Source organism: Ranitomeya variabilis, chromosome 3 (genome assembly GCF_051348905.1).
Source record: "Ranitomeya variabilis isolate aRanVar5 chromosome 3, aRanVar5.hap1, whole genome shotgun sequence".
In the NCBI taxonomy this organism is placed as follows: Eukaryota; Metazoa; Chordata; class Amphibia; order Anura; family Dendrobatidae; genus Ranitomeya; species Ranitomeya variabilis.
The window spans coordinates 708,253,367-708,266,130 of NC_135234.1; the positions used below are offsets into that span (position 1 = coordinate 708,253,367).

Consider the following 12,764-nt stretch of genomic DNA (forward strand, 5'->3'; position numbering starts at 1 on the left):
CATGGCAATGATCCACAATCTAAGGCTGGAGTCACACTAAAATTTAAAAATTCAGTCCGATGTTGATCCAGAAAAGTCGGACGAGTGTCATGCGAGTACAATGCGGTTTTTATAATCCCTCTTTTTGTCCTTTTGCACCCTTTCTTAGTTTTTAATTGTGTCTAATAAAGTATATTTTATGATATTTCTATTGGTGCTTCACTTTATTTACCTAAATGATAATGGAGGTAAATAGATTGGGAATGCTGGAGTTAAAAATGTTGCACTGTTTGACCACAGATATAAAGAAGTGCCGGAAGTACCTTGGCATCAACTTATCCCTCGCCCTATGTGAACAAACATCTATACAGAACTGGTCCGAGACAGAAAGTTTATGGGGCAGTTAGGAGACACAAGAACAATCTTGGTGTAAGTGATTTATTTGTCAACGCGTTTCGAAGTATGCATACTTCTTCTTCAGGACAGCCATGATAAATATACATTCAGCTGCTGAATGCATTTTTATCGTAGTAGTCCTGAAGAGGTATGTATACTTCAAAACGAGTTGACAAATCACTTACACTCGGATCGGCATCCTTCATCTTTTCCACATAGCATCACAGTTTTAACATATTGGTTTTTCCCACTACCTGCACTTTCATCTATTAGTGGGTCTGCAGCAACCTGAGCGTCATTAGTGGTTGTGTGCACACATCCCGACTAGGTGAGCACCATTAGACACTTCTTTTGGCATTTTACCCAGATAAGATCTTATTTACGCTTTGTGTCTTCCCAGTCGTCTTTTATTTGGACAAGAACAATCTTATAAGATGGAGCCAAAGAAGAGTGCAGATCATGCATTGAGAATTTCCTTAACGACTACTTGCTCTTTTGCACCTTCTTCAGGAGTTAGGCCTCTTTCACACTTCTGTTTTTTGTCATCAGTCACAATCCGTCGTTTTTAGAAAAAAACGGATCCAGCAAATGTTTCTCCTGGATTTGTTTTTTTTCTCATAGACTTGTATTAGCGAAGAATTGTGACAGATGGCCTTCCGTTTCATCCGTCGTGCGCTGGATCCGTCGTAAAATCGGTGTCCGTCGGGCAGAGACAATGCACAGAGGAACTTTTTTTGTACGTCGAAAAGTCGGACAGCGACGGATCCTGCGGCGTCTGTCGTTGGCTATAATGGAAGCCTATGGGTGCAGGATCCGTCGCTGACTGTCAAAAGCAGGAATCCAGCGACAGATTTAGTCTTTAGAAACTGAGCATGCGTGGAAGAATTTCCAGTCAGGGAAATTCTCTCTCGCGCACTCTCTCTTTTTACTATTGATGCTGCCTATGTTAAATAAAAAAATAAGAAATCGTGATATTCTCACCTTCCGGCGGCCCCCGCAGCATTCCCGCTCATCGCGATGCTCCCGGAAGCTCCCGTTCCCAGTGATGCCTTGCGAAATGACCCCAGATAATGTAGCATCACGCGAAACAGCTACGTCATCACAGGTCATTGTCTCGCAAGGCATCACTCGGAACGGGAGCTGCCGGGAGCATCACGAGGATCAGGAAGGCTGCGGGTGCCGCAGGAATTCAATGGGTTGTGTATGCGTTGTGTATGTGTTTCGCAGCGAAAACGCATACACAACACATTGTGTGCATATAGCCTTAAATTCCGGCAACTGCCTCGACGGATCCATCAAAAAAACGGATCCAGTGCATCAGTTTTTTACAATCTGAACGGGATCCATCCTTTCAACATTTTGACGGATTGTGACTGATTGTAAAAAACGGAAGTGTGAAAGAGGCCTAAAACATGCTGGACTCACACAAGTATAATTTTCCCTAATTAAATATATAAAGCAGCAAGCTGTCATCGAGCCATGCCTCAGCGCTTCTTTTCACTCTCAGGTCTGTACTGCAATATCTCAAGAAGAAAGCAATCTGCTGATGAACTATACAAAGAAAGTGTTCAGCTCGTTAAGTGTTGCTGAACTTTATTTTATAGTGCAACCAGGAGACACACCTTCTTTTTCATGCAATATTAAATCCCCGTAGAGCCCTATAAATCATGGAAAGTGGAGGCATAATGGAATAATAACTCAATGGTTCACCATAAAATTGTTTTCATAACTTTGCATGAGTTTTATTTATGAATACTAAGTAGAAAAAAAGCGCTCCTTTAGCATTTTATTATGCAAAAAAGAATCTAAAAAAAATATTACCTTCTCACAAGTGGCATACTAAGAGCCCAGCCAGCAGAAAAATCAGGATACTTAAAAAATGTAGGGTCTTCGGCAAAGGCATAATGATGAATGATAGTAGACTCTTCATCATATAAGGATTTCCCCAAAAAATAATTCTACAAAGAAAAGAAGGAAATGGACAAGTTTAAGAGACGATAGTTTATAAGCAAAAATGAGAGATAAATAACTGATACAGTAGATTACTTTCTAATGACTATAGATATTGACAGAACAATAATAACAAAACATCCAAATCGATCTAATAGCAGCAGCCAATATTAAACACTTTCTGGCACAGCCAGTTTTCATTCTTCACTTTCTTTCAGGTTTTCAAGTCTTAACTGAAAGCTCCTATAGTTGTTTTGTGTCTCCTCTCCATTGTAAGAGTCTACAAAAAGCCTTCTGTAGCTTGGTCATCTAGCCATCATTAAGGCAGTAGGTTAGCAAGAAGTAGGCAACAGATGAAAAAGTAAAACTTCAAGACCCGACTACAGAGGGTTTGTTTGTAGTCTGTTACCGTGGGGATGCATACGTGTTCAGACACAAAACTGTACGAGACTTGAACAAAACTATCCGCAAAGTTACCGTACTTCATTTTAAAAGCATCAAAAGTAAAGAAAAAAGAAAAATTGTAATCACAACAGAGGACCCTAATTGGTTTCCAATCAATTCTGAGCTTCCCATTAATTTACAACTGTATTTGTTGGGATTCTGGTATTTCTGATGGCAAGAATAAATCTGCAGGCTGCCCAATGTCTTGTCATCAAAAATACTAGAAAAACATAAGTGAACAGACCCTTATGTTAGTCACATTACACATTCGTATACCAAGTATTTCATGACATTTTCATTAAGGGAATAACATTTAAGTTACAAAATAAATGAAGATTGTAATAGCCTTTTAAGAGCTAATTTAAGGGAACCAGTGCAGCTAAAAGGCTTCTTGGATAATCCAAAAAACTAGATGAATCATTGATAGATCCATATTGTATTCTGCACATGAAGCAAGTCTCGAATCCAATCCTAGGAGAATTAAGCCTGTGGATTCAGACAAGCCTACATAGTGCTGTGCCTGTAAATGCTGAACACTACAAGGTTCACCTCTCTCATGAGGGAACAAGATGAATTGCTTACTTTTTTTATAACCGAGCATACTACTTTATCAGAAGTCGTTTCTTCCACAGATAGTCTCAAATCATTTCAATTAAGAAGACATGCCTAAGAATATTAAACTATTCCCAAATTGCTCACTTATCTATCTATCCTGATCAGGCATTCCATGATACTGGAGATTTTCGGAGCACCCAATACTGCCTGAATGATCGCGGGAGATATCCCAACTACATAGAATGAAGGTATACTGTATATCAATACAAATGAAATGTTCTTACAGGTCTGATGGTCCTAGATCCTTTTCAGGACACGTCTGGCTTCCAGAAACTATTTGCATAAATTCTGGGTGTAAATTGACAAAATGTTCCCCTCTTTTGCTTTCTCTCTTCCTTCCCCCTTAATCCATTTTTCTCTCTCTCTTATCCTTTTTCCTGACTGTCATTTGTTCTATTTCCTATATTCCTTCTATTTCTCAACCTACTCTCCAGTAGTCTTACCTTTTATTTATTCATTTGTTTGCTAGAATTACTTCTCAATTCATACTAGAGGAAAAATAGCCATAGACATCAATGCTACCATGCAGTCCTGCCTTTCACATATATTAATCCACTATAATACATATATCCTCTTTCACCGATTTATGTTTGTGACGTTATTTCATCTATATATATAATTGTCTAAGGGGTACTTCCGTCTTTCTGTCGGCAACTTCCGTCACGGATATTTATTCGCTGATTGGTCTCGCCAGCTGCCTGTCATGGCTGCCGCGACCAATCAGCGACGGGCACAGTCCGATTAGTCCCTCCCTACTCCCCTGCAGTCACTGCCCAGCGCCCGCTCCATACTCCCCGCAGTCACCGCTCACACAGGGTTAATGCCAGCGGTAACGGACCGCGTTATGCCGCAGGTAACTCACTCCGTTACCGCCGCTATTAACCCTGTGTGACCAAGTTTTTACTATTGAGGCTGCCTATGCAGCCTCAATAGTAAAAACATCTAATGTTAAAAATAATATAAAAAAAAAAAAAATCATTATATACTCACCTTCCGCCGCCTTTCCGACGCTCCGGTGACCGGTCCATGCAAGCGGCAGGTTCCGGTGCTAAGGTTGGTGTGCGACAAGGACCTGCCATGACTTCACGGTCATATGACCGTGACGTCATCACAGGCCCTGCGCGCCGGCGCAAGAAGGACCTGACATGACGTCACAGTCATGTGACCACGACGTCATCGCACCCTCGGACCGGAAGCTGCCGCCTGAACCGAACACAGGCGACAGAACTACAAGGGGCCCCTCGGAAGGTGAGTATATGTTTATTTTTTATTTTTTAACCTGTGACATACGTGGCTGTGCAATATACTACGTGGCTCTGTGCTGTATACTACGTCACTGGGCAATATACTACGTGGCTGTGCAATATACTACATCACTGGGCAATATACTACGTCACTGGGCAATATACTACGTCACTGGGCAATATACTACGTCACTGGGCAATATACTATGTGGACATGCATATTCTAGAATACCCGATGCGTTAGAATCGGGCCACCATCTAGTTATAGTATATTCTTGGTTGAGAAGTGTCTACATTGCGGGAACTGGAGGTGGTTTTGGGACTGGATTTGTGCTAATAATTTCTACTTTGCTCTACAGGGTGTCTTAAATTTAATTTTGGATTGGTTTCTGCTGATATCTCCTAAATGTATTTTTTCCTTGGCTGCACTGATATTTGATTGAAAATTTGTAATAAACACTGATTAAGTCATCATACCTGAGAGTTGTCGAATCTCTGCAGTGTTTCTAGAAGATTTCTAAGGCTCACTGATGTGTCTTCTTCACAGAAAAATATCCAGGAAGAATTTTTGCCAAAATTATCTGCAAAACTTTAACAGATGAATATTTATGAGAATGATGGCAACAAAAACAGTTTCAAATGGTGAAGTTAAAAACAGGACACAAAGAATACACCCTGGTGCACTCAAAGTACTAAACAAGGAAACACCACAATAAATTCATAGAGTCCAGGCAGAAGTAGGTCTTTTTTTTTTTTTTAAATGAACAATAGATAAAAAAGAGGAAAAAAGTTTGGAAACAAACTGAATACAGACAGTCAGGAAAAAATTGTGGATAGGTGATCATTTTATTTTATGCGAAAACTGATTAATATTTCTTCTCCAAGTGTCAAAAGAAAAGATATGGTGCATGTAACACCCATACAATAACACAATAATTAATTCACGTATCACTTCTAATGTATCTTCAGTTGTTATCAAATTCTTTTCAACCTAAATTTTAGAAAAAAATAAGCAAATCAGATATTTAACTGCCAATTACTTATCACTAGATATCTGCAGTTGTCGCTCCCTTCGACTGTAATGTTCAGCTACAGCTTTCTGTCCAATATATCTTGACAGGGTATAGTTAAAGGGTTATCCTTATCTTACAGGTAATCATCAATTCACTGGACAGGCATTTGAGATGTTCTGTTGAATGCAGTGATCATGGGTGAGCGCCACCGCTCGTTTTCATTGTTTGTCTGCTAGAGATAGCCACGTTTCACTGTATTCTCCTCCCAAAAATAGCTTATTTCTTCAAGAAAATGTGTGTATACGTTTTTTTACCGATACTGCAGCTCAGCTCTACTGAAGTGGAAACGTTTGATCTGCAAAACCATAGACAACCAGAGGAACAGTTTCACAAAATAGCCATGTTTTTCAAATCCTGGCAAACCACTCTATTGATGACATCTATAATAATTCTGTCCATTTATCTACAGTGATTGTCACTAAAACTGGCCAAATGATAGTTAAAACTGTGTCTCCAGGGGTGCATTTACCATGGGGGAAACACAAGCACTTCGTTACAGGCACAGCTCTTCTGTGACTGTATGAGGGGGCAAAGGATTGTAAACATTTTGCCAGATTAGCAATAATTTTGTGTATTTTCCCATTTTCAGTTGGGGGTGTAATTTTACTTTTGTTTCTCAATCTAATATGGAAAGAAAACACCCTATATAACATGACAGGGGAATATTTAAAGGGATATTCAGTAGGTAGTTGCCATAATCTATTCCCCAGATTGTTGATAGGTTCTAGAACAGTGTGAGTCCAACTGCTGGAATCGCCCATCGATTGACTGAACATAGCACTTTTATCCCTGCCAAAATAGAGCGGCATTTTGCAGGCAAGTCTGCCACTCATTCATTTCTTATGCGACTGCCCAGAATGAGGAGTACAGCATGGCGGCAGTCCCTTAGAGAATGAAGGGAGCGGCAGTCGAGCATGACCACTGCTGTTCCATTCTAACAATAAAAAAGTGCCCGCTTCTGGCGATCAGTTGGGGTGTTTGGGTCTCAGTAAACAGACCTCTACTCTCCTAAGTAATCCCACCTCTACGGATCCAGAAGTTATCACTCATCCTGTGGATAGGTGATAAATGGGTATTCCAGTCAGAGGTACTGTAATGGAACTGGTAATGCCCTATAATGCTAATAACCTGCAGATATAGGGCTAATCTGCAGAACAATAACATTATGAAGATTCCCGGCCACTGAACTGAAAATGCAGCACCCGATAGAAAATAAATTTTCTCTCCACCTGGAGCTTACAGTCATTCACGTATGTCTGAAGCAATTACAGTCACTGCTCACAGCACTGTAGGCACATCCCGGCACTGACAGCCGGCTCAGGAACACAGCAGTGCAGAGCGAGCTGTCAATCACTGCCGAGATTTGCTTACCGCTGCCGTGCTCAGTGCTGTCAGTGGCAACTGTAATTACTCTGGACCTGAATGACTGAAAGCTGGCGGCTCCTGGGAGAGAAAATTAATTTCCTCCAAGGTCAAATACTTTCAGTACTGCGGACAGACACCTTCACAATGGCATTAACCTGCAGATTAAGCCTATATCTGCAGGGTAATCGCATTAATGGACCTCACAGGTTCCCTTTAAGTGACATCATAGGTAAACTCTAGTGCATTGTTCTTAGCAAATGACTGCACACATTCAGGGACCCCAACCTTTCTTACCAGTAGCGTAGCTACCAGGGGGGGCAAAGGGCCCCGCACGGTAATGGGTCCACTGGAAGCTAAACTACTGTCAACTGAATAGGCATGCGCAACGCGCCCATATAGTTAGTCTCCCTGCTCTTTCGCAGTGTTTATCTCCATGCACTGCCACCAGGCCACTATGGGGCCCTTGAGCAGGAGTGGGGGCCCAGAGCCAGCATCGTGATACCCGCTCGCTATTGAAAGTTCAACTGTATCAGCTGGAAACCGATACACTTGAAAGCACTAATCAGACAGGGAGCGTCTCGCTCCCTCTCCCATGATTGCATCTGACATCCCTAGCACAGACACTGATAGCGACGGTGTCATTACTTGATGCCCGCTGTCCTGAGATGAGCGGGTGCTTAGAGCAGTGGGGGAACAAGAAGGAGAGGTGAGTATTGTATTTATATTTTATGGAGAGTTCATTATACTGTATATAGCCTGCCTATGGGGAGTGCATTATACTATGTAGGGTCTGCTTATGGGGAGTGCATTATACTAAATAGAGTCTGCCTATTGGGACTGCATGATAATATATAGAGTCTGCCTATAAGGAATGCATTATACTATATGGAGGCATATGGGCGTGCATTATACTAAATAGAATATGCCAATGGTGGGTGCATTATACTATATAGAGTCGGCCTATGGGGAGAGCATTATTGTTGTGAACTCTGTTTCCGGGCTCCCTCCTGTGGTCATGAGTGGTACTGTGTGAGTTCTCTCTTTGGGCTCCTCCTGGTGGCTCTTTTTGTTATTTTGCAGGTTTCTGGCAGGATCAGCTGTCTCGTCATCTGCTAGTTAGGTTTCCTATTTAATCCACCTGGTCGTTCATTCCTTGCCTGTTGCCGTTGTATTCAGTGCTATTCTGATTGCTCCTGTCTACATCCGTTATCAGTCTCTCCAAGAGAAGCTAAGTTCTGTTTGCTTATTTTTGCTCATCTGTGTTCAAGATGTTTCCTAGTATATGATGAGTTTTTGTCCAGCTTGCTAATATGTGATTTCCCTGCTTGCTTGTGCTCTGGGGTGCTGAGTTGCTCCCCCCACATCGTTAGTTGGTGTGGGGGTTCTCGCATTCTCTGCGTGGATATTTTTGCATAGGGTTTTTTACTGACCGCACAGATCCCTTGCTATTTTCTGCTATCTAGCGTTAGCGGGCCTCATTTGCTTAACCTGTTTCATCTCTGCGTTTGTCTTTTCCTCTTAACTCACCGTTATTATTTGTGGGGGGCATCTATATCTCTGGGGGATTTCTCTGAGGCAAGTGAGGTCTTTACTTTCTCTTTAGGGGTAGTCAGTTTCTCAGGCCGTGAAGAGACGTCTAGGATTTCAGGAAACGTTCCACGGCTGCCTATAGTGTGTGCGGTTAGGATCAGGTTTGCGGATAGTCCAGTTACCACATCCCCAGAGCTCGTCCTATTATTTTCTACTTAGCTGGTTAGATTTGTGATCCTAAGCCACTAGGATCATAACAGTGCAACAGGCCAAAAGTGTTAAATGCATCGCAAAAGTGGGATAAGAGAAATCCTGAGTTCAATTTTTTTTTTCTGCTCTGCAGTCTGTCCTGCTTCTCTCCTCCCCTTAATCTCTGGGTGGCTTTGAGTTCTGCTGCAGACATGGATATTCAGAGTCTGACTTCTAGTGTGGATCATCTTGCTGCAAGGGTGCAAAGCATTCAGGATTTTGTTGTTCACAGTCCTATGTCTGAGCCAAAAGTACCTATTCCTGAGTTTTTTTCTGGAGATAGATCTAGGTTTCTGAATTTTAAGAATAATTGTAAATTATTTCTTTCTTTGAGACCTCGTTCCTCTGGTGATTCCGCTCAGCAAGTTAGAATTGTTATCTCCCTGTTACGCGGCGACCCTCAAGATTGGGCCTTCTCCCTGGCGCCAGGAGATCCTGCATTGCTGAATGTGGATGCGTTTTTTCTGGCGCTTGGATTGCTTTATGAGGAACCTAATCTGGAGAACCAGGCAGAAAAGGCCTTGCTGGCTCTCTCTCAGGGTCAGGATGAAGCTGAGGTGTATTGTCAAAAATTTCGGAAATGGTCGGTGCTTACTCAATGGAATGAGTGTGCCCTGGCTGCAAATTTCAGAGAAGGTCTTTCTGAAGCCATTAAGAATGTTATGGTGGGGTTCCCCACGCCTGCGAGTCTGAATGAGTCAATGGCTTTGGCCATTCAGATTGATCGGCGTTTGCGGGAGCGCAAACCTGCGCACCATCTGGCGGTGTTTTCTGAACAGAAACCTGAGTCTATGCAATGTGATAGGATTCTGACCAGAATTGAACGGCAAAATCATAGACGTCAGAATGGGTTGTGCTTTTACTGTGGTGATTCAGCTCATGTTATCTCAGCATGCTCTAAGCGCACAAAAAACTTTGCTAGATCTGTCACCATTGGTACTGTACAGCCTAAATTCATTTTGTCTGTTACTTTGATTTGCTCTCTGTCATCCTACTCAGTTATGGCTTTTGTAGATTCAGGTGCCGCCCTGAATCTGATGGATTTGTCATTTGCCAAGCGCTGTGGTTTTATCCTTGAGCCATTACAGTTCCCTATTCCATTGAAGGGAATTGATGCTACACCATTGGCCAAGAATAAACCTCAATACTGGACTCAATTGACCATGTGTATGACTCCTGCACATCAGGAGGTGATTCGCTTTCTTGTGTTATATAATTTGCATGACGTTGTCGTGTTGGGTCTGCCATGGTTGCAGGCTCATAATCCAGTCCTGGATTGGAAAGCTATGTCTGTGTTGAGTTGGGGTTGCCAGGGAATTCATGGCGATGCTCCCTTGGTATCAATTGCTTCCTCTACTCCTTCTGTAGTCCCTGAGTTTTTGTCGGACTACCAGGATGTATTTGATGAGCCCAAATCCAGTGCCCTACCTCCTCATAGGGATTGTGATTGTGCTATAAATTTGATTCCTGGTAGCAAGTTCCCTAAGGGACGACTGTTTAATTTGTCTGTACCAGAGCATGCCGCTATGCGGAGCTATGTAAAGGAGTCTTTGGAGAAGGGACATATTCGCCCCTCCTCGTCCCCTCTTGGTGCGGGATTCTTTTTTGTGGCCAAGAAGGATGGTTCGTTGAGACCCTGTATAGATTATCGCCTTCTAAATAAAATCACGGTCAAATTCCAGTATCCCTTACCATTGTTGTCTGATCTGTTTGCTCGGATTAGGGGGTCTAGTTGGTTCACCAAGATAGATCTTCGCGGTGCGTATAATCTTGTGCGTATAAAACAGGGCGATGAATGGAAAACAGCATTTAATATGCCCGAAGGCCATTTTGAGTACTTGGTGATGCCTTTTGGACTTTCTAATGCCCCTTCTGTGTTTCAGTCCTTCATGCACGATATCTTCCGAGAATATCTGGATAAATTTATGATTGTGTATCTGGATGATATTTTGGTCTTTTCAGATGATTGGGAATCCCATATGAAGCAGGTCAGGATGGTATTTCAGGTCCTGCGTGCCAATGCCTTGTTTGTGAAGGGTTCCAAATGTCTCTTCGGAGTCCAGAAAGTTTCCTTTTTGGGCTTTATTTTTTCTCCTTCTTCTATTGAGATGGACCCAGTCAAGGTCCAGGCTATTCATGATTGGACTCAACCTACATCGGTTAAGAGTCTTCAGAAGTTCTTGGGTTTTGCTAATTTTTACCGTCGCTTCATTGCTAATTTTTCTGGTGTTGTTAACCTTTGACAGATTTGACCAAGAAGGGTTCTGATGTGACTAACTGGTCTCCTGCGGCCGTTGAGGCCTTTCAGGAGCTGAAGCGCCGGTTTTCTTCGGCTCCAGTTTTATGTCAGCCAGATGTCTCTCTTCCCTTCCAGGTCGAGGTTGATGCTTCTGAAATTGGAGCAGGGGCTGTTTTGTCACAGAGAAGCTCTGATTGCTCTGTGATGAAGCCATGTGCCTTCTTTTCAAGAAAATTTTCGCCGGCTGAATGAAATTATGATGTTGGTAATCGGGAGTTGTTGGCAATGAAGTGGGCATTTGAGGAGTGGCGACACTGGCTAGAGGGAGCTAAGCATCGTGTGGTGGTCTTGACTGATCATAAAAATTTGATTTATCTTGAGTCGGCCAAGCGGTTGAATCCTAGACAGGCTCGTTGGTCGTTGTTTTTCTCACGTTTCGATTTCGTGGTCTCGTACCTTCCTGGTTCGAAGAACGTGAAGGCTGATGCTCTTTCTAGGAGTTTTGTGCCTGATTCCCCTGGAGTTTCTGAGCCGGTTGGTATCCTCAAAGAGGGGGTAATTTTGTCTGCCATTTCCCCAGATTTGCGACGGGTGTTACAGGAATTTCAGGCGGATAGACCTGACCGTTGTCCATCAGAGAGACTGTTTGTCCCAGATAGATGGACCAGCAGAGTTATTTCCGAGGTCCATTCTTCAGTGTTGGCGGGTCATCCTGGGATTTTTGGTACCAGAGATTTGGTGGCTAGATCCTTCTGGTGGCCTTCCTTGTCGCGGGATGTGCGTTCCTTTGTGCAGTCCTGTGGGATTTGTGCTCGGGCTAAGCCTTGCTGTTCTCGTGCCAGTGGTTTGCTTTTGCCTTTGCCGGTTCCTAAGAGGCATTGGACGCATATTTCCATGGATTTTATTTCGGATCTTCCGGTCTCTCAGAGAATGTCTGTCATCTGGGTGGTTTGTGATCGTTTTTCTAAAATGGTCCATTTGGTGCCCTTGCCTAAGTTGCCTTCTTCCTCCGATTTGGTTCCGTTATTTTTTCAGAATGTGGTTCGTCTGCACGGCATCCCTGAAAACATTGTGTCTGACAGAGGATCCCAGTTTGTGTCCAGATTTTGGCGGTCCTTTTGTGCTAAGATGGGCATTGATTTGTCTTTTTCGTCGGCCTTCCATCCTCAGACGAATGGCCAAACCGAGCGAACTAACCAGACCTTGGAAACTTATTTGAGATGTTTTGTTTCTGCTGACCAGGATGATTGGGTGGCTTTTTTGCCATTGGCCGAATTTTCCCTTAATAATCGGGCTAGTTTGGCTACTTTGGTTTCGCCTTTTTTTTGTAATTCTGGTTTTCATCCTCGTTTTTCCTCGGGTCAGGTTGAGTCTTCTGACTGTCCTGGGGTGGATTCTGTGGTGGATAGGTTGCAGCAGATTTGGAACCATGTGGTGGACAATTTGATGTTGTCACAAGAGAAGGCTCAGCGCTTTACTAACCGTCGTCGCTGTGTGGGTCCCCGACTTCGTGTGGGGGATTTGGTGTGGTTGTCTTCTCGTTATGTTCCTATGAAGGTTTCTTCTCCTAAGTTTAAACCTCGTTTTATCGGTCCTTATAAAATTTTGGAAATCCTCAACCCTGTGTCATTTTGCTGCTTGGACCTCCCGGCATCGTTTACCATCCATAATGTGTTCCAT

At 42.9% G+C, this 12,764-nt stretch overlaps 1 protein-coding gene across 1 annotated transcript in view; it reads right to left on the reverse strand.

Annotated features, from left to right (window-relative positions):
* Positions 1-12,764, reverse strand: part of B3GLCT (beta 3-glucosyltransferase) — a 530,741-nt gene that overhangs the window by 160,725 nt on the left and 357,252 nt on the right. Inside the window, exons 6-7 of the mRNA XM_077298263.1 lie at positions 5,106-5,217; positions 2,197-2,333 (exon numbers count right to left, since the gene is read on the reverse strand). Of these exons, the coding sequence (XP_077154378.1) occupies positions 2,197-2,333; positions 5,106-5,217 (249 nt within the window). The remainder of the gene's footprint in view (positions 1-2,196; positions 2,334-5,105; positions 5,218-12,764) is intronic.